This window comes from Paroedura picta, chromosome 18 (genome assembly GCF_049243985.1).
Source record: "Paroedura picta isolate Pp20150507F chromosome 18, Ppicta_v3.0, whole genome shotgun sequence".
NCBI classification, from domain to species: Eukaryota; Metazoa; Chordata; class Lepidosauria; order Squamata; family Gekkonidae; genus Paroedura; species Paroedura picta.
The window spans coordinates 208,182-228,265 of NC_135386.1; the positions used below are offsets into that span (position 1 = coordinate 208,182).

The 20,084-nt window shown below is 54.9% G+C and overlaps 2 protein-coding genes across 7 annotated transcripts; one reads left to right on the forward strand and one right to left on the reverse strand.

Annotated features, from left to right (window-relative positions):
- Positions 1–1,591: 1,591 nt before the first annotated feature.
- Positions 1,592–19,990, reverse strand: CCPG1 (cell cycle progression 1). Of its 4 annotated transcripts, none has more exons than XM_077317603.1 (13): positions 19,828–19,990; positions 19,330–19,400; positions 19,012–19,135; positions 17,478–17,560; positions 17,100–17,316; positions 14,507–14,761; positions 13,740–13,849; positions 12,024–13,375; positions 9,020–11,612; positions 4,029–4,196; positions 3,533–3,681; positions 2,709–2,832; positions 1,592–1,942 (listed from the first exon to the last, which is right to left on the reverse strand). In XM_077317603.1, the coding sequence occupies exons 2-9, from the start codon at positions 19,387–19,389 to the stop codon at positions 11,438–11,440; spliced, it is 2,376 nt and encodes a 791-aa protein (XP_077173718.1). In that variant the 5' UTR covers positions 19,390–19,400; positions 19,828–19,990; the 3' UTR covers positions 1,592–1,942; positions 2,709–2,832; positions 3,533–3,681; positions 4,029–4,196; positions 9,020–11,437. The 4 variants fall into 4 exon arrangements, with proteins under 4 accessions (XP_077173718.1, XP_077173716.1, XP_077173717.1 ...); XM_077317601.1 differs by having other exon boundaries at positions 4,029–4,191; positions 13,740–13,876; XM_077317602.1 differs by having other exon boundaries at positions 4,054–4,196; positions 13,740–13,876.
- Positions 5,594–10,996, forward strand: PIGB (phosphatidylinositol glycan anchor biosynthesis class B). 3 transcript variants are annotated; one of them, XM_077317604.1, is made up of 12 exons: positions 5,793–6,020; positions 6,117–6,267; positions 6,522–6,639; positions 7,164–7,268; positions 7,962–8,092; positions 8,509–8,649; positions 8,864–8,915; positions 9,042–9,253; positions 9,580–9,644; positions 9,872–10,079; positions 10,308–10,488; positions 10,695–10,996. In XM_077317604.1, exons 1-12 carry the CDS (start codon positions 5,936–5,938, stop codon positions 10,821–10,823), a joined length of 1,578 nt encoding a protein of 525 aa, XP_077173719.1. In that variant the 5' UTR covers positions 5,793–5,935; the 3' UTR covers positions 10,824–10,996. The 3 variants fall into 3 exon arrangements, with proteins under 3 accessions (XP_077173721.1, XP_077173719.1, XP_077173722.1); XM_077317607.1 differs by lacking the exon at positions 7,164–7,268 and having other exon boundaries at positions 5,845–6,020; XM_077317606.1 differs by lacking the exons at positions 6,117–6,267; positions 6,522–6,639 and having other exon boundaries at positions 5,594–6,020.
- Positions 19,991–20,084: the final 94 nt, after the last annotated feature.

A 20,084-nucleotide genomic window follows, 5' to 3' on the forward strand; every position in this document is an offset into this window, starting at 1 on the left:
GGTGATCTGAACAAAGATTAAAACATATTTCTACCAAATGTTGGGTACAAGGAACTGTGTAGTATCTGTATGAAGCCACCACGCCTCCTTCCACCCTAACAGCCTTTGGAATCAACAGAGCGTTCTTTCAAAAAATTCTCCAGTAATCAAACAGAACATGCTTCAGCCCACCTGCTAGCCAGACAATGCTACTGTCTGAAAAAGACCCCAACAGAGCACCCCCTAATGCCCTTAAATATGCTCCTCACTACCTGGAGACTTTGCCAAATAAGTTACAGTAACACAAGCATCTTCACACAAGGCCACAAATAACAGGTGTTTTATATTGGCAATAGCAAGGCTACATGAGGCCCCCGGGGTCAACTTGAGGCCACTGGGCTAATTATCCAATTAACTGGGGTCAACATGAGGTCACTGGGCTAATTATCCAATTAACTGGGGTCAACCTGAGGTCACTGGGCTAATTATCCAATTAACTGGGGTCAACTTGAGGTCATGGGGTTACTTGATGTCACTTGACAAAGCCTGGGAAAAATTTTCTCTGAGTTCTGGGGTCAACTTGAGGTCATGGGGTCAACTTGAGGTCAATTGGCTAATTATCCAATTAACTGGGGTCAACTTGAGGTCATGGGGTTACTTGAGGTCACTTGGCAAAGCTTGAGAAAAAATTTTCTTTGAGTTCTGGGGTCAACTTGAGGTCATGGGGTCAACTTGAGGTCAATTGGCTAATTATCCAATTAACTGGGGTCAACTTGAGGTCATGGGGTTACTTGAGGTCACTTGGCAAAGCTTGAGAAAAATTCTCTTTGAGTTCTGGGGTCAACTTGAGGTCATGGGGTCAACTTGAGGTCAATTGGCTAATTATCCAATTAACTGGGGTCAACTTGAGGTCATGGGGTTACTTGAGGTCACTTGGCAAAGCTTGAGAAAATTTTTCTCTGAGTTCTGGGGTCAACTTGGGGTCATGGGGTCAACCTGAGGTCAATTGGCTAATTATCCAATTAACTGGGGTCAACTTGAGGTCATGGGGTTACTTGAGGTCACTTGGCAAAGCTTGAGAAAAATTTTCTCTGAGTTCTGGGGTCAACTTGTGGTCATGGGGTCAACTTGAGGTCAATTGGCTAATTATCCAATTAACTGGGGTCAACTTGAGGTCATGGGGTTACTTGAGGTCACTTGGCAAAGCTTGAGAAAATTTTTCTCTGAGTTCTGAGTTCAACTTGGGGTCATGGGGTCAACTTGAGGTCAATTGGCTAATTATCCAATTAACTGGGGTCAACTTGAGGTCACTGGGCTAATTATCCAATTAACTGGGGTCAATGTGAGGTCACTGGGTTACCTGAGGTCATTTGAGAGTTGCCTTTAAGTTCTAGGCTATTTGAAGTCTTTTGACAATTAGCCCCACTAATGCAGTGAGATTCTTGGTTGATTCAATATTTGTTAGAAACTTTGTAGATCTTTGATTTTGTGTGGTCTATATATTTGCTGTTGTACCAGTTTTCCCACTTGAACCCCTTTAAAAATAATATGCTGATGAACATTAAACACTATACTACTCTCATACCCAAGTTACAGAAACAAAACACACAAGGAAAGGAAATATATATTTAATGATACAATACTCCAAGGAAAAAAACTGTAAAACCAGCTTAAAACAGTGTACATTTACAGAAAAATAAGTACAGACATAATAGGCTGGGTAAAACTAAACTTTTGGCTTAGTTACAGGGGTCCGGTAGGCCTGAGACCATCTTTAAAGTTGATGTATTCTAAAATTGAGGGGACACCACTGAGGAAGCTGTGCCTGCATGTAGCATCTTCCACACTCAAGCTGCAATGCAAAGAGCCGAACTTAAGAGGATCTTCTTGTCATCTTGGATGCCAGTCCATCAACCACTTCCTCCTCGAGCCCTTGAGAGTCTTGAATGGCAAGATTCCCACACTTGGAGCAAGGCCCAGAAAAAAAAGGAAATTGAGTCTTTAGTCCATAACACAGTCTTAGACAGCCCCCCAGGCTAACACCCCCCCCCCATTAACATCACCCCTGCCCCAAGACTGCTATCCAGGTGGTTGACCATCATCCATCCATCTCTTTAGCCTCTCCACAGCCCCACCCGACCCATCTTGTGGGAAGAGAGAGAGGCAGGGTTCACTTGCATATTATTGCTCTGGAAGGTGGGCACCATTGGAACTCTGTCACAAAATGGCTGCTGCAGAAGGCGGAGCCAGCCACTAAATGGCTGCTCCGGCTTCTCTACGCACTGATGCATGGTGACAACCCTTGTGTTGTGGGGATAGCTGCTGCCAAAGCAATGCTTTAAAAATCTCTACAGTCAATCAAATCCCCAGTGGCCAATCAGTACCCTGAAACCTCCTGGCCGTGACCACTTTCTAAAGCACTTGGGTGCCAGAAAAGGGGTCAGCAACACAGTGCCCACGGGCGCTATGTTGGGGACCCCTGGTGAAAAAAAAGAATGCGTTTTTATTCTGTTGACGAAAAGCTCACCGTGGCCAACCACTACACTGAAGCACAAAGGAAAAGCACACCTTCAAAATTTAGGATACAAAACCGGCTGCAGTGTGTTTTTACACACGTAGAATGAATTTCTGCATGGTGGTTTTACAGCCATTTTCTGCCTGCCCATTTGCTGTTTGAGTGCCTAAGTCATTTAAGTCGACGCAGCAAGAACCTGGCAATGTTTCCTTACAAAAGCCGCCTTCAAAGTCCAACCAGGCCAGGGCTCAAATCGGATAGTCGTAAATGTGGATTTCCTGGTCGTCGCCCACCGAAACAATTTTGGATCCGTTTCCGTTGTACTACATGCCCCAGACCTGTGAGTTTCAGGAAAGGAACAGAAGATCAGCGGCAGGAAGGGGCTGACAGTTCACAACAGTTACACTGATAAATCTTCTGTTTAAAACACACATGTAAAGAAGAAAAAGAAGAGTTGGTTCTTATAAGCTGCTTTTCCCTACCCGAAGAAGGCTCAAAGCGGCTTAACAGTTGCCTTCCCATTCCTCTCACCACAACAGTCACCCTGTGAGGTGGGTGAGGCTGAGAGAGCGCTGATATCACTGCCCGGTCAGAACAGTTTTATCAGTGCCGTGGCGAGCCCAATGTCACCCAGCTGGTTGCATGTGGGGGAGCGCAGATTCGAACCTGGCATGCCAGATTAGAAGTCCGCAGTCCTAACCACTACACCAAACTGGCTCTCACTACTGGTGCTCCAAACACAGCGTCAAAGGGGCCATCAGGAGGTCCACCAGCAGGGCCCGAATGCCAGGAGCCCTCCCACTGTGGACCCCCTAAGCACCAAGAAGACAGAGCATCACTATAGGCTAACCACTCTGGTTCTCAAATAATTTTGGTTCCCAAAAGAGAGATCTAGGTGCCAATGACCTCTCTCTGGAAACACTTTGTAAGCCCAGGGTGTTGGGCAAACTAAACTGTAGCAGTAGTGTGGGGGGGTGTTAAAGAAAAGGCCACACACACAACTTTGTACACAAGAAGTGCCCAAACCAGGATTCTTACATGTGCAATCCTAAGGATAAATTTCCCTCAGGTGTCCAGGGAGTATTCCTTCTTTCCAGTCTCCACACCAAAAATATTGACTTTTCCTATGTGGCTCCCTGTGGCAACATACTGGGAGTCAGGGGAGAAGGCCAGCAACCAGGCGTCGACTGCGGAAAAAGAGGACAAGGCATGGGGTCAGATCCTTCCGGCCTGGCCTGGTCACCTCCCCCGTGGCAAACGAAAGAGCAATTTTAAGAAAGCGAGAGAAACCATGTTGAAACAGGCCAATGGCTCACACACCCAAAAGGGGACACTTGATCTTCAAGGTGCCCCTGGACTCAATCTCTGCTACACCAGTAATTCATGGCAGCAAGTCAGAGCAGCCCCTAAAAAGTCTACAAACCTGGGCCTCTCAGCTTCCCCCTCTCCCCCCAAAATTGTTTGTGGATTGAAATCTTGCACACACACACCCCCCCCTGAGAAAGGTGTCAAACTGCCAAACCAAGGCCCTTACCGGGTCCGGGGTAGATGGACTTGACCTGCTTGCCCGTGCCCCTTAATTTTAATGTGGGCATCCAGAGAGCTGGAAGCTGCGATGGTTCCGGTGTGGCTGATGTCCACTGAGACCACCCCCAGCTGATGGCCTTCCAAAGTCCACTTGAGGTTAAGTTTTTCCTCTATCCTTTGCAGAAAAGATAGGAAATCAAAAATTACTTTAAAAAAACAGAGTGGGATTTCAGATATATATTTTAAAAGATGAGATCTTGTTTTACACACAAACTGGTCAAGTTCCCTGCATGCCCAAGGTCACCAAGGCAGCTTCTGTGGCATGGGTGGGGATTCGAACCTGGGGCTCCCAGACACTTATACGATGTTTCTAACCATTACCCCACACTGGCACTCAGATCTATTCCCTATTATTTATTTATTGATATACCGCTGCTTTTCATGGCAGTCCACACAATAAAATACAATACAAACCGGATAAACATATCTTCACAATGATAGCAGTAGATGATAAAATAATTCCTTCCCCCTCCCGGAGGCCAAGTTCTCTCCCATTATGAGTGCCCCACTGAGTTGGCACCACCCCCAAAATCGCCAGTTATTCCACAACCCAGAGCTAAGAACCATACTGCAGATCACAGGAACCTTCCTTAAGAGCCAGCATGGTGTGCTAGTTAAAAGCAGCGGCCTCTAATCCAGAGAACTGGGTTTGATTTCCCATTTTGCACAAATTCCTATAATAAAGTATTAACAATGAATTGGGAAAACTAAGTTATGGCTTTGGGGGTCTCACCTGTGTTGTCATTTCTTCATAGAGACCAAACAGGGAAGAATGAGATCATTTTCCCTCTCCCAAAAGATTAAAACTCAAAGCTGATGAGCAGTAGGTTCAGGCCAGACAAAAGGAAATACCACTTTACAGAGAGAGTAATTAAAAGGTGGTTCTCATTGGCAGAGGAGGTCATGATGGCCACTGGAGTAAACTGCTTTAAAGGGGTGCCAGATTCATGATTAGTCCATCAATGGTTTCTAGCCATAACAGGAGAATCGCAGACCCAAATCAATTGACAGCACCCAATTATTGTTATTACTATATAATAGGGCTAGGTAAGGGTTTCAGGAGGTATAATTCGATTCTGGGAATGCAACAAAGCAAATGATGGATACTGGGTAGGGAAGAAAGAGGTCAACATGCTTATGGTAATTAATTTTATTTTATTCAGGGTAAAAACTCAGGCCTTTTTTGTTGTGCCTGCCTAGCAGCACAGTAAAAACAGATACTGCAATGCATTCTCCAAGGAAGGAAGCAGTCTGTTGAAAAGACAGCAGTCCACCAGCGGGATTGCCGCCCCAACATTACCGCTGGTCACCAGACGACACAAGAGAAGCCGTGGCAGATGAGACTCCCGGCCCACCCCATTGTGACCCAAAGTCATTAGGGCACGTCTGGCTCCATTGAGAGACGAATCCCCCATGAATCCCCTTTAAAGCAGCTCATTCCAGCGGCCACCACGACCCCCTCTGCCAGCGAGGTCCACCCAAGGGCCCCCCAGCCCTCCCTGCCCGCCCGCCCGCCCCAGACCTTGCGGCGAAAGGCGACCGGCGCGTCTCTCCCGGCGGCCTCGGGCCCATCCCTGGCGGGCCTCCCGGTCCCTCGCCGGGGTCCAGGCCTCGGCGTCTCCCTCCCTGGGGGCGGCGGGGGAGGGTGGGGGCCGGCCTCCCGCAGGGGCTCCTGTAGATGGAGACCCGGACGCATCTCCGCGAGCCTAGGGTGAACACTTCCGGCGCCTGGAGGCGGGACTTCCTGGAGACGGCGGCGCGGAGGGGCCAAAAGGCGTTTCGAGCCGCGCGCCCCGCCCATCCCGGAAGCGAGGGCCGCGCGGAGGGGGTCGAGACCCGGCGGGCGTCGTTGCCATGGAGAGCGGGCCGGGCGGCGGAGCGGGGAGCGTGCGGAAGCGGAAATCGGAGCCCTGCAGGCCCGCCCCCGGGCGGGGCTCCGGTGAGTGATGGGGGCGAGGGGGGGGGCGGCTGGGCCCGGGGCTTGGGCTGCTGAGCTGAGCTGAGCTGAGCTGAGCTGAGCGGGGCCTCCTTGCAGCGGCGGCGGCGGCGGCGTGGTCGGGCGGGGCTGCGGGGCGGATCGGCCTGGCCGTGTCGCTGCGGCTGCTCAACTGCCTCCTGGTGCGGACCAGCTTCGTCCCGGACGAGTACTGGCAGGCGCTCGAGGTCGCCCACCGCCTGGTCTTCCGGTATCCTTCCCTGCGGGGCTGCCGAGGGGCTCCCGCCCTTCTCCCCCCCCCCCCCCCAGCTGGACCACGGGGCCTGATGCCTGGCAAGGAGCAAGAGAGTGGGACTCCGAGGGAGGCGGGGGGGGGGATCCCTAGCAGCAGCAGCAGCAGCAGCAAAGAGCCACAGCGCAGGAGACCCCGAGACAGCCCTCCTCTGGGGCCCGGTCTCCCCTCCAGCCGCTTCCGCAGTTTCACAGCCTCCTTAATGCTGCCAGTTACGGCTATTTGACCTGGGAGTGGACGGCAGGGCTGAGGGGCTCCCTCTTCCCCCTCTTCTTTGCGAGCATCTACCAAGTGCTGCACCTCTTGTCCAGAGATGACGTCCTCTGGCTGGTAAGGGAAAACTTCTCACTGCCCTCCTGGCTGCCGCCAATCCTTTGGGCTGTTCTGAAGAGGCACATTCTGGCCGGGGTTGAGGAGCTGTCCAGTGGCCTGAGTGGGCAGCCCCTGGTGACATTAGCCTTGGTTGGCCGCCTTTTCAGAAGAAGCTTGGGGCAGCATCAATGCTGGGCAGACCGCCCTACTTTCCAGTGAGCCTGGCCAGGCCAAGCAGAAACCCTTTGGTGGGCACAGAGCTTGACCCTCCCCTGCCTAAACAGATTGCCGTTGCCTCTGGGTCTCCCAGCTATGAGAATGGGCTCTTGGGAGTCCAACCCAAAGGACATGGAACCACCGGAGTTGCCTGGCTGCTATAGGAGGGGCTCAGGCAGCTTTGCCAGAGATCTGAATTTGGGGGGCACCTCAAGGAATAGGGGGAAGCACGTTAGCTGTGGGGGTGGTGCTCTGTCACCCTTGAAAGACACCTTTGTTTAGAAACTGTTCAGCCAGCCTGGGTGGTATCCCTCCCTCACCTGCAGATCTGGCTCCCACGGGTGGCCCAGGCCCTCCTGTCAGCGCTGGCAGACGTGAAGCTGTACTCCTTTGCAGAGCGCCTAGAGGATGGCGAGACGGCCAAGTGGGTGGTGAGTGACCAGAGAGGCCTTGCTGGGGGCTGTGCCTTCTTGCCCCCAGAGCCAAGCTGCGGCAGAGAGGGGCCGGACTTGAGGGCCTGCAAGACTGAGCTGTTCCACCAGGCTCATGGTGGCGGCCAGAAATAACAGAAGTTGGGCCCCCTGTCCAAAAAAAAGCCCACCCACAGGCCGTCCCTCCGAAGACTCCTTTAGGCCCCCACTCTGTAGTCCGTCAATGCTTTATGGAAGATGAGGCAGCCATAGATTTTTTAAAATAATTAATTTGGTCAACTTACCAATATTAGATTGAATAACTGATAATACCATGGACAGCCAAAGATAACGACAAGATAGTTTTAGAGAGGAGCAAACCAACTATGTAATTAGAAGGGAAGATATTACGGCTAAACCTCGCTAGAAAAATCAATTAATGCTTGGCATGGTCAGTGGCAAAAGAAAACATGGTCGCCAAAGGATCCGCTGGCTCGACACGATCAAAACCATGAACCAACTAAAAGAAGCAGTCGGAGACAGGGGCGCATGGCAATTAGTTTCCTATAGAATCGCTGGGGGTCGGACACGACTTAACAGATGATATAATCATTTGCAATCTGCCTCCAGTCCTCTAGGGAGTGGTGGGGTAAAAATTTAAAAATAAACTTAAATCCATAAAAGATGGGCACCCACAGCCACTTTTGTTTGCAGTGCTTCTGCCAGCTGTGCTCTTGGTTCACCTGGTTCTGCTGTACCAGAACTCTGACCAACACCATGGAAACGGTCCTTAGTACCTTGGCCCTCTCCTACTACCCCATGGAAGGCAGCCAGCCAGGAAGCAGGTGAGTGGGAAGAGGAGGAAGCCTGGGAAGCCCCCCACACACACACACACAGGGCACTCTCCCATGTCCTGATATCCCCCACTTCCCCGTCCTCAGGCTCTAGTGGAAGGGGGCTTCCTTGAGCCCCCTGGAGATGTTCTTTCCCCTCCAAGCTGGTGCTGATGGGAGAGGCTCTTTGAGGGAGGTTGTCGGGAAGAGGGGGTGGGGTGCATGCTGGCCTGGAGCGGGAATCCTGCCTGGGGAGGGGGGAAGCAAACACCTGCCTGCCAGCCTGCCCTCTGTTAGGAGGGCTGTTAGCGCATGAAGCTTGTGGTCCTGTGCTGCTGAACAGGGCGGGACTTGATGCAGCGGCAGCCAGCCTGTCTGTAGAGCAGGATCCTGCGTCCTGGGCTCACCTGCTCCTCTCCTACCCCCAGGCTGAAGTACTTGGCTCTGGTGGCTCTGGCATGCCTCGTGCGCCCAACTGCCCTCATCCCCTGGATGCCCCTAATGCTCCATCAGCTTTGGAAAGAGCCCCGGAAGCAACACCTGCTCCTGCACACCTACCTCCCCGTGGGGTGAGGTGCATTTCCTGCCACAGCAGCACCCAGGCCCTGCCTGCCCAGAGCTGCTTCTGGGAACTGGGGGAAGGGGGAACGTTGCCTAGTCAGGCTGCCTGGAGGCAGAGCCTCTTGTGGGGAGGGCAGGGACTGGACTGGAGGCAGCAAGGAGAGGGTGAGGGCGAGAATGACATGCAGTGGTTGTTTCCTGAGCTGGTTTCTCTTCCCCCAGGCTGGTAACACTGGGAGGTTCTCTCATAATGGACCGCCTGTTCTTTGGTCAGGTGAGTTCTTGTCGGGGAGGGCAGGCACTGCCTGGAGTGGCCCCTTGGTGTCTGCCCTGGAAAGGAGTTTCCTATCTGCTGGGGAAGGGGCCATGCTGTCTTACCTGACACGCGTCCTTCTTCCAGTGGGTCGTGGTTCAGTTCAACTTCTTGCAGTTCAATGTCCTGCACAACTTGGCTGCCTTCTACGGCTCCCACCCGTGGCACTGGTACTTCTCCCAGGGCTTGCCTGTGATCCTGGGCCCCCACCTGCCCTTCTTCCTCCACGGCTGCTTCCGAGCCCCAGCCAGGCACGGCATCTTCCTGGTGGTGATTCTTTGGACCGTGGCGGTGTACAGGTGCGCCGCCTTCTGTCCTGCGATGCAGCTAGAGAGAGCTGAGGTATCAGTGCTGAAAATTCCCTCTCCTGGCCAGTGCCTTGAGAAGGGGGGTCTACTGGCACAGGGAGCGCCAAAAGGCAGGGAAGCCATCTCTTTAGCAACAGACCATCAGAAACAGCCCCGAGACTGTCTTGGCTGTTGTCCTCCCTGGGGCAGGGTGGCAGAAGGACAGCCCTGCAGCTCCACTGGGAAGTGGGCAGAGAGGCGCTTCCCTCTGGCGTGGCCAAGGGGCAGCTGGTATGGGGCATCCACCACTTCTCTAAGTGGCTCCCTTCCTCTTCCAGCATGCTGAGCCACAAAGAGTTCCGGTTCCTCTACCCTGTGCTGCCGTTCTGCATGCTGTTTTGTGGTAAGTCCTGTAGTTATGACCCTCCTCAGCCATCTTTCTCTCCGCCGAGGGAAGCAAGCAAAGGGGTTCAGCTGTTCAGACTGTTTTTGAGGCAGAGGCGAGTTGCTCCATGGCCAGAGAACCAGCCAAAGGCTGCTGGGGCCAGAGGCTTCCACAAGGCACCTGGGCAGGGAGATCTGGGAAGCGGAATCTGTCAGTCGTCCCTCGAAGACCACCTCTCTGCACAGGTCACTCGCTTCGCCAGCTGAACAGATGGAGGAGGGCTGCCTGCACCTTCCTGCTGGTCGCCAACCTGCTCCCCGCACTTTACACGGGGCTGGTCCATCAGCGCGGCACCCTCGACGTCATGGCGTACCTGCAAGGCCTGTGCCAGCCAACCCCCAGCCAGGCTTCTGTCTTGGTGCTGATGCCCTGTCATTCCACCCCACACTACAGGTGAGTGGCCTGGCAAGGGAGCTACTCTAACCCCCACCAAGGCCTTTTGGGGACCACAGGGGCCAGGCGCCAGACGCAGCCACTGCCTGACTGACCCTCTGGCAGGAGCCCAAAGTTGTACTATTATGATGGTGCGGGGGGGGGGGAGGGGAGGCTCCCTCCCCCATGCCATCTTTCAAGACCCTCACAAAAAATGGGCCTCTGTCCCCGTCTCCCCCCCCCCCACAGCCACCTTCACTGCCAGCTCCCGCTGAGGTTTCTGGAGTGCCCCCCAGACCTGACAGGGAACGCTGAGTACATGGATGAAGCAGACCAGTTTTATGCAGACCCACAGAAGTGGCTCAGGGAGGAGCTTCCAAACGCCACCTCGCTGCCCACCCATGTGGTCTTCTTCAATGTCCTAGAGCAGGTAAAGGAACTGCAAAAGGTACTACATACCCTTCCCTAGTGCTGCCAGCGTTGAAAGGGGTCAAGCTGGGCAGAAACTGAAAGAGTCACGGGGGGGGGGGGGGGAGAGCTCTGCACCTCCTGTCTGCATGGCCTCGGGGAAACAAGGCTCCTATTTCCTTCTACAGAGGCCAGACTTATCAGTGCTCCCTCCTCTTCCACTTCCAGGACCTCTCCTCCTTTCTGGCTGCTCATGGCTACACCAAAGCCGCCACCTTCTTCCACACCCACCTGCCACAAGGCCGAACCGGAAGCCACGTTTTTGTCTACGAAAGGAGACAGGCCACGGCCAGCTGACAGCACAGGCTTGGATGGGATGTGAGCACAGAAGCCTTGACTTCGGGAAATCCTCACTCCCACCCCCTTATGTCACTTGGACTCCTTACTCTACAGCAAGTTTTAGAGCAGGTGGGCAGCCTGCTTCGGATGACCCTTTTTGTAATTAAAAGCCCCTTCCATCTCTTCAGCAACCACGTCTTTTATTGTTTTCCTTCTACTGTTTGCCAAATGTGCAGGAAATTTCAAATGCAAGTTAGGAGGCTGATCAGAAAGCACAGCAGCATCCCCCCCCCCCAACACAGGAACAAAGGACACAATTATGAGACCAAACTGATTCTGAACAGGAATGAGATGAATTCCACGCATCACCCGATTACTTGGTCTGAATCAAGGTTGCATTCTAGCATTCACGATTAGCTTGATTTCCACACACCCCCACACATGAGCTACTGCGTACCCCTATTTATTGCAATTGTAGAAACGCAACCCAATTAAGATTTCCCAGTGAGGCCACGAGGCCACAGCTGAGGGAGAGAATGACAAGCCCGACTGGCCCTTGGGGGGCAGAGAGTCCTGAGGGGGGGCTGCCACCCCACCCTAGGCAGACTGCCCTTGGCCACCCAGATGTAGCCTCAGTATTTGGGATCTAACGGCAGCTGGCCCCACTCAATCTCCATGCTGGCCATGTGCCGGCCATTGGCACGGCCCTGTTTGTGCCACTTGCCTTCTCTTTCCTTTTTGTGGCGCTGCTGGTACTTTGGGGAGGGTCTTTCTTGCTGCTGGGTGGAAGCTCTTCTTGGAGGGTGGCTGGAAGGAAAGAACAGCAGTAGTCAGGCCTGTTCGTGGAACCTCATGGTCAACCACGGGCAAGCCAACTGGAACAGGAAGGCTCCCTGGGACCTCCCCAGCGGCCTGGCCTCTTCCACCAGCCAAGGGTGGCCAGTAGCCAGCCCCAGAGACAGGCATCGCTGCCCCTGCCCAACAGCCCTATAGGAGGGACCAACAGCTGCAGGACTGCCCCTCACATCCCGGGGTCAGGGCAGACAGGGCCACACATCCCCCCTGGGGCAGCACCCCCTGTCCTAGCATGCTTCCAGCCTCGCCAAGAGCTGCAGGCAGAGGGCCGCTGGAGCCTCCGCGAAGTTGGGGGACTATCCTTCCAGGGTCATGGCTGCCCCAGCTACTGGGTGGGCCTCGGCCCCCCGCTGCAGTACCCACCTGGGCCCCTGCTGAGGCGAGAGATCGTGATGGAAGTAGTAGGTGTAGATGTAGCTGTCCATGTCCTCAAAGGCCCCGTCTTCCTGGTCCCGATGGTACTCTGGCAAGTCTTCCAGATAATCCTTGACGTCACTGACAAAGTCCGTGAAGAGCATCTGGTCATGGATGAAGACCCCATTGTGGAAAAACTGACTGACGAAGCTGTCCAGTTCTCTCCAGTGGCGGAAGTTGCCCACCTCCTGCTGCAGATATTTGTGTATCAACTGATTAAACTCATCGGCACGGATGGGATCCAGGACTCGGTTGAAGAGGCTAAAGAACTCCTGGTGAGCACAGTCAAAAATGCCCGCACAGCCCTTGAGGACGGCGTGGGGCTTCCTGCCAGGCTCTCGGGTGGGACGACTCTCCTTGGCCCCCCTCCCCTCCCGCGACTCTCTCTGGCTGCCGGGAGCCCGATAGGGCATTGGCTTGTGGGGGCCCCCTTTCCCTTTGCGGGTGGCCTCTCCTCTTTGGTCCCCGGGCCGCCTCTTCTCCCGTTCCTCAAAGATGTTTTTTGTGGTGTCCTTAAAGTGCCTGAAGGTGGACTTGACTGAGTCAGAGAACTTTCTCAAGTTCTCCTTGACAGCTTCTTTGGCCAGCTTAATTTTTTCTTTGTGGTGCCTTACAAATTCCTTGGTCGAATTCTTCATGGCATCAAACGTCTCTTTCACCGACCCCAAAAAGCTGGCTTTCACCTTCTTTCTGCCGCTGCTGGCTCCCTTTGCTCCACTCTTCCCGGTCCTGTCGGCCTGCGCTTGTTTCTCCGCGTGGTCCTTGGCTTCCACATACAGCTTTTCCCACAAGTCAGAGCGCTGCTGCTCGAAGCTCAGCTTCTTCTCCAGCTCCTCCAGCCTCCCCCGCAGCACTTCCATCTCCCGGCTCTCCTCCTCCTGCGGGGCCCCACGAGGGCCTGCCTGTTGGGCACTCAGCTGGTCCAGCTCCTGCCGGAGGGCAACGGTCAACTGCCGCTCCTTATCCAGCTCTCGCCGCAACATCTGTGCCTCGGAGAACAACGCTTTCTTCTGCTGCACAAAGCTCTGCCGCCGGTGCTTCTCCTCATCCAGGTGGGCCTTCAGCTGCAGGTTCTCAGTCACCACAGAATCAGGGCCGGGGCCTTTCAGGTTCTCCAGGTGTCTGATTTGCTCTCTCAGCTTCCTCAGCTCCTCCTGCAGGATGGCCAGAGCATGTTCCTCCCTCTCCAGCGATTCTCGCAGGTGCTGGTTTTCAGAAGCAAGGCTCCATTTCTGAGACTCAAAGGATTTCTTTTCCATCTCCGTTGAAAGCAAGCACGTTGCCAGACCTTCCTTTAGCGACTGAAAAGGAAGTAAACATGGGTTGAAGAGAAAACAGACGCAGAGGAGGAGCAACGCACACTCACAGGAAGCAGCCAAGGCCCACCAAGGGAGAGAGAGGGTCTGCTCCCCCACTTAGGGCAAGGCGGAGGAAGAACAGAGGCTGAGAGAGTGATCCTCTCTGTTCCCTATCCTGGAGGTAATTTCATCTTCAGGCAGGCTGCAGCCAAGACATCTGGGGCCAGCATGGCCTGCAGAAGGACGGATCACTTCCACGGGGTCTCTGACCTTGGCTGGGCTCAGCTGCCCTGCCCCACCAAGGCCCCGAATGCTCCCACCTTGGGCCCCCACCTGTGGGGCCAGCAGACAGACACACAATCCTCACCTGACAGTCCCCCCCCTGCTGGCACTGGAGAAGATGGTCCTTCATGCCATTCAGTTCATCTTCGTGTGTCTTCTCCACCTTCAGCTGGCGCTTCTGGATCTGAATTGTACCTTGAAAGGGAAAAGTCTCTCTTTTATCTGATGAGAAAAGTGGGGAAGAAGGCAGCTCCATCAGCAGGGGAGGTGGGAAGGGTCTGTTTGCAGCGCAGGGCCCCCCCCCTCACTTGCATCTGCTATGGATAGGTTTTGTCCCAAACGAAAGTGATCAAGGGATCCGGATGCTCTTCTCTAATTATGTGAATAAATAGCTTCCCAATGCATTCTAGTGTATTGTCAAAATGAAGACCCCGGCCCCGCCAAGAAGGCCTGCCAGGGCAGCTGAGGTGCAAAGCCAGGTCTGCCAGGCACGGCCACACTCAGGACCTTTTTCCATCAGGAAGCCCTGGGAGCAGAGCAAGGGACGTGGGTAAGATGGTTTGCAGCTCCAGGTCAGAGAAAGCCAGGAGCGATTTTGTCCACACTGCCCCCCCTCCCCACCAGCTTAGCCCATGTTGCTAAGCCAGGTGGGATTCTGTTACGTTGCCAGCCCCAAAGGCATCTGGGATGTGGTGGGCTTGTGAGGCCAGGCCAAAGAAGCACCCTCCCCCACCTCAGCAGCCAGAGGGAGGGAGCCAGTGGGCCAGTCTGCCTCTCTGGGTCCCCCCCACTGCCCCCCACCCCAACCCTGCCGGGCGCACAAGGGCCAGTCGCAGGGTGGGTGGCACTCACCATAAAAATGGCCAAAGCCCATGCTGACCGCAATGACCAAGGCGAGGATGATGCACCGATTCAGGCCACCGCTGAGCTGGTGTTTGTGCGGGGGCTCCGGCAGGGGCTCTGGCTCTTGCTCGTGGGGGGGCACATCTTCTGACTCAGAGCTGGAGACCAGCCTCTTCTTGGCTCGCCGCCGCCGCAGGGTGGGGCTGGAGGCGTTGCTTGTCTCATCACTGCTCGACTCTTCCCCACTCAGACGAGGCGGGAAGACTGGAGAGAAAACACAAGCCCTGTCCGTGAGCACCAGAGGAAGGGGCGTTCTGCTGCACTGCAACAACACGCCCCCCCAGGCCACAAAAGCCACGCCACAAGCCTGTGGACACCTTCCATGGCACAAGCAAGCACAAGGAGGCACAGCTGCTCGGCGCTCCTGCATGAAGCCATCAGGGGCTCTGGGAAGGCAATGATGACCCATCACTTCAGGGCTGCTCCTCAACGCTGTGGGGCTGGGAGCCGTGGGGGCAAGAGCCGAGTGGGAGGCCTTCCCTGCCTCCCCCCCCACACACACACACACACATACCAACAGCATGCACCCGGCACAACACACTCGCAACCCCTCAGGCAGCTCCCAGGGCAAGAAAGAGCAGGCCCACACAAGCCACACGGGGAAGCAGGTCAACCCCCTCCCCTTCAGGGGCAAAACACAAAACTCATCACTCATGTCAAGCCATCACACAGGCAGGCACCTAAGCACATAGCTGGGCCACCTCCCCGGCCTGCTGCCTGACTGGGGCCCCTCCTGCCCCTGGCACCCCCAGGACCCTGACGGATTGCTGGAGTGCAATGCAATCTCTTCCTCCCCATATCCGCTGGCCCCTGCCTTGGAGGCCCTGTGCAGATGCCAGGCCCGCTTCAGAAGCTCCCACCTGTCTTGGAACAGAGCAGACAGGTGCTTCCAGGTGCTGGGGGTCTGGTGGCCAGCCCTGCAGCCCCACCACCTCCCAAGCGGACTTCCCAGGCCAACCACACATCCCACAGGCGGCTTCTCCTTTCCAGAGCCTGGCAGGCTTTTGCAGGGGACAGAGCGGTCCTTTGGGGTAGGATGGGCCTGCCCTGCCCACCCCCAGGAAGGAGCATCAGGCCATTATATGTGCATGTGTATGTGGGGGGTAGGGGCGTGCAGTAGTGTGGGCACGTCTGGTTGTGCTGTTTGCACCTCATTGATTCCCTGCCGCCTGCTTTCCATGCGCTTGCCGCTTGACTGCTAGCACTTTGGAATCAAAGTCGGGAGGGAGAGCAGCATTTCAAACACGAAACACAGTCAGATGGCTGCTGGCACCATGGGGGGGGGGGTACTGCATTAATGAGAGCTGGACCATTTCTAATCTGCCCTCGTGAGCAAGACAGCTCTACCAGCCATGATGGCCATGTACTCTGGGGGAGGGGGGACCTTCCAGAAGTGCATGGCGCCTGCTCAGCTCCCCCAAACTTGCAGACTTGCTTTGTTTCCCCCCCCCCCACCTGCCCGCCAGCCACACGCAGCACCAGCAGCCAGAAGCCGCTCCCGACTAGCAGACGCCACCTTGGAAGGGGAAGGCACCAGCCGCTAGCTGCCCACGCAGTGGCTCCCCCCAGCCTCTCACACGCTCAGGGATCTTCCTCAGCAGCTGCTGCAGCCACGTGCCTTGGGTGTGTGAAACAGAAAGAAGAGACTTCAAGGCCAGATCTGACTACGGGGGGTGGGAATCCCAGAACCTGGACCCAACCCCCAGTTCATCTGACACTCGGATGTCTGGGCCCTCTGCTTGTCCTGTCAGTTCACTGAAACAGAAGTCGGAAATACCAAGGAAGAGAGGGGACACTCATTCCACACAGCTCTGTGCAGGTAGGAAGTCCCTGAGCAAGCGTGAATCCTGCTCTTCAGCCTTAGTTTGTTTTCGCCCACTCGGGAGGGCAGAAACACCAAAGAGCAAATTCCGCATGAAAGACAGCTGAAGGCTGAGGAAGCCCAACTGCTGTGGGGGCTAGAAACACAGTCAATGCAGCATTTTAGAGGAGGAGAAGCCTCAGGAATGAGTCCTTTTGAAACCTATAGTTCTTTCTGTAATAAGCAAATGAAGGCTCTCCACTGAGGTTGTAGGCCAGCAAAGGAAGCTGGAACTCAGGCAGCAGGGAGGAGGGTTGGCCCAGGTTGGGCAGGGCATGCATTCACCCCCAGCTCCAACTCCAGGATATGGCTCAAGGAGGGAGTCCCTCCAATCTGCCAGATTTCTTCCCACCAGCAGAGGAGACCCCATAAGCTGCAAGAGAGCTCCATTGCTCCTTCATCCCCACTGCTGTGAAGAGGTTTTTTCTCTCATTGGCCTCTGTACATTCCTACCCTGGCATTCCTCTCGGATGCCCCAGGAATTCATATTCTCACGTCCATTTGTCTGCTAGTCAGAACCACCCTTCAGGGAAAGCCCCTGACTCGAGGGGGGCCCAGTGTTGTGCTTGAGGGAGCAGTCCGGTCCCCTCCTACCCCCAGCTCCTTTCCTCATCCAGGAAGAAGAGGCCCCTGGCAGGTCTCCCCCCCAGCTTATCAGCCCAGGCTTCCCAAGGAGCGTACCTGCTTCTGGCCGACAAAATGCATACTGGCTGCTAGATGAAGTGCCCATGTTGAAATCTTCTGAGATGGCGACTTCCTCCTCCTCCTCCTCCCCCAGGGATACTTCTTCTGGGCTTCCGATTTCTTCAATCTTCGGCGTCTCGAGGGTAACAATATCGGAATCATCACTAACTGCCCCCACACAAGAGCCTTCCTCTGGCAAGTTCTCTCTCACACCCTGAGCAGAAAGGAAAAAGGACTGCCATGACACAGGCGAAGGCAGTGGGCAAAATCACCTGGCTCAGAAAAGACAGCGTTTTGTTTTTATCTCCTAAGAAAAATCCGCACAAGCAGGGCCCGGAGTCTTCAGAGCTCTGCCGCATTTCCTACGTGACTTACCTCCGCTGCTGAGTGGAGGGCAGCCTCTGTGGAGGGGCCACTTTGATCTCCCACAGATGAAGCATTGTTGTGACCAACTTCAACTATGACAAAAATTGAATAGGACAGAGTAAAAAACTGACACAGTTTTGCTCACTTTGCATATTTGATGCGTGTGAGCAACCCACAAAATCACCGTGCAAGAAGCTGCACACTTTCTAACATTTTTTTCAGGTTGTTTTCAAGCATGAGCAAAAGAAATGCAGGAGTTATAAAATTTAGTACAGGTGTGTTTGTATGGTGGGGGATCCTTTAGGTTTGAGCAGTTCCCTGAAATGCTTCTCTTGGCTTTTATCTTGGGGAAACCAGGGGCAACCTACAAGCCATTTTAAAAAGAAGCAGGAGGAACAAACAAACAAACAGCTGCCATTTGTCGCTCAACAAAAGGGCCTTCAGGAGGCAGCAAATTCTAGCCAGGCAGAGCAGTGAACTCGAGTGGCACTGGAGGGCAGCAGAGAGCAGGATTTCCCCATCTGTAACCTCCGCAATCTCTAGACTGATTATACGACAATGTTTAATCAGACCATTGACCAGCCTGCCAATGCTCACCTACTGCAGAAGAATGGAGATAGATGTTCTCTACAGTATCTCCATTAGCTCTGCAGCATCACAGAAACTTAGCTGTGTGCCTCTGGGGAGATGGTTTTTTCATGACGGTTCTCAGGTCTTTCATTATGCGATATTATCACCAGCCAGCTACAGATGTCCAATCCAGAGCTACCCACTTCCTTTTGATTTGCAACACCTCAGAGCGAGTCTGGCTCAGTGACCCTTCCAGACTGAGGTCCAGGAGACGGGGGGGGGGGGGGAGAGAGAGAATCCACGCTCCCTTGGAAATAAGTGCTAACTTTGAAAAGCTTATTCCCCACCCCCACTCCCAAATCTTCTTCATCTCTAAGGTGCACTTGGACTTGAATCCAGGTGTTCTACAACTGACCAGCAAAGTATTCCTCGGAATTTACTGGCTTTGTGATGTAAATAATCTTTTGTAACACAGAGACCATCGGAACAAAAGAATATTACCCCGTCACAAAAGGGCCAGAGTCAGAGTCCAAGAATGGCAGGCCCTCGGCAAGATGCTCATGCTCAGAAGGGCTGCTGATGAGATTTCTTCCCGGAGGGCTGTCTGAACATCTATCTCCTTTCATCTTCTGCTGGGTTGTTGAGCTCACGAGTGACAGCTACACAGAATGACCTTTCTCCGATTCTATGATGCTATGCAACTTTTAATTCCCACCCTGAGCCAAGTTCTTTGCCTTCCAAACTGGCAGCAGGGGCCTTCTGGCAGAGTTTTATACAACCCCCCCCCCCACACACAGCCAAAGATGATCAGAGCATCCCATCAGCGGAACCGCCTGAAGATCACTTTCTTCCCCATGACGCAGAGCAGGCTCTCGGGGCTGCAGCTCTTTCCTGTGCACTACTCTGGCAAGAAAGCCCTCTCATCTGAATACCCTAGTCGGTGGGAGGCAACCTACCCCCCTCCAGTTCTTACCTTGCAAGGCCACCAGTTCCTCTTGCTGCTCGCCTGGTCTGAGGGCCACCGATTCTTTGGAAGCCAGCTCCGCAGGATTGTTCAGCCCTTCATTTTCAGAGGCCAGGGCCTCCACATCAGAGCCCTGGGGGGAAAGAGGCAGCACTGCCTTGAATCCTAGGGGGGCAGGGAACCATCACAGTAGCCAGGGACCTCTAGCTCAGCCACCCTGAGCCGTGCACAAAACTGCTGGTGACTGGCAACAAAGGCATTTTCAACCCAAGAATTTACCAATAAAGGTGCAGAAAGTAGCGCCGCCATGGAAAGAAAGGGGTATACCTCATGATTGATGACGGTCCAGCCACAAGAAGAATCGCTGTCACTGGAGTTCTCCGACATGGTGTAAGAAACTGAAAGCAAAATCAGACAAAGCAGACAGTGTCACTGCGGGCAGCTCCAGGCAGTGTGAGGCCATTTGGGGCTCCTGAAGGGTGGCACGTCAAGCTGCGATCCCTCCAAGGCAGAACTTCCCAGCAGCAAAAGAGCAGGACTCTGGAGCTCTCTCTGCCGGCCTGCCGGCCTGCCTGCACAACCCAGACCTCCCGCAGAGCCAAACGCCCCTCAGAACTCAGGCCCAGCTTGGGAGCAATACAAAACAGGGAGGGGGGAGCAGCCCGCTGTGACGCCGCCGGGGCAGCCACCGGCCCCCGCCCCGCCTCCGCCCCCGCCCGGAGGGGGCGCCTTCTCCAACCCACCCACCCACCCTCCTTCGGTCGGCTTCCTTCCCTCCCGGGGGGCGGAGGCCTGCGCAAGGGACCCGCGGCGGGCGCAGCTTACCTGAGGCGGCGGAAGAGGCTTGCGCGGCCGCCGCCGCCACCTTCCCTCCCTCCGTCCGCCCGCGGAGTCAACAAACAGGCACCCGGAAGGGCGGCGGAGCGCCTGCGCCGCCTCCGACCCTCCCGGCGCACCCTGGGAAGCGTAGTCCTGTCGCCGCCAGCCCCGCGGCAGGCCGATACGCCGGCGGACTACCAGCCCCAGGAGGCCGCGGGCAGGAAAGGGCGGGGCCACAGGCGGAAGACCCGCTGAGGCAACAG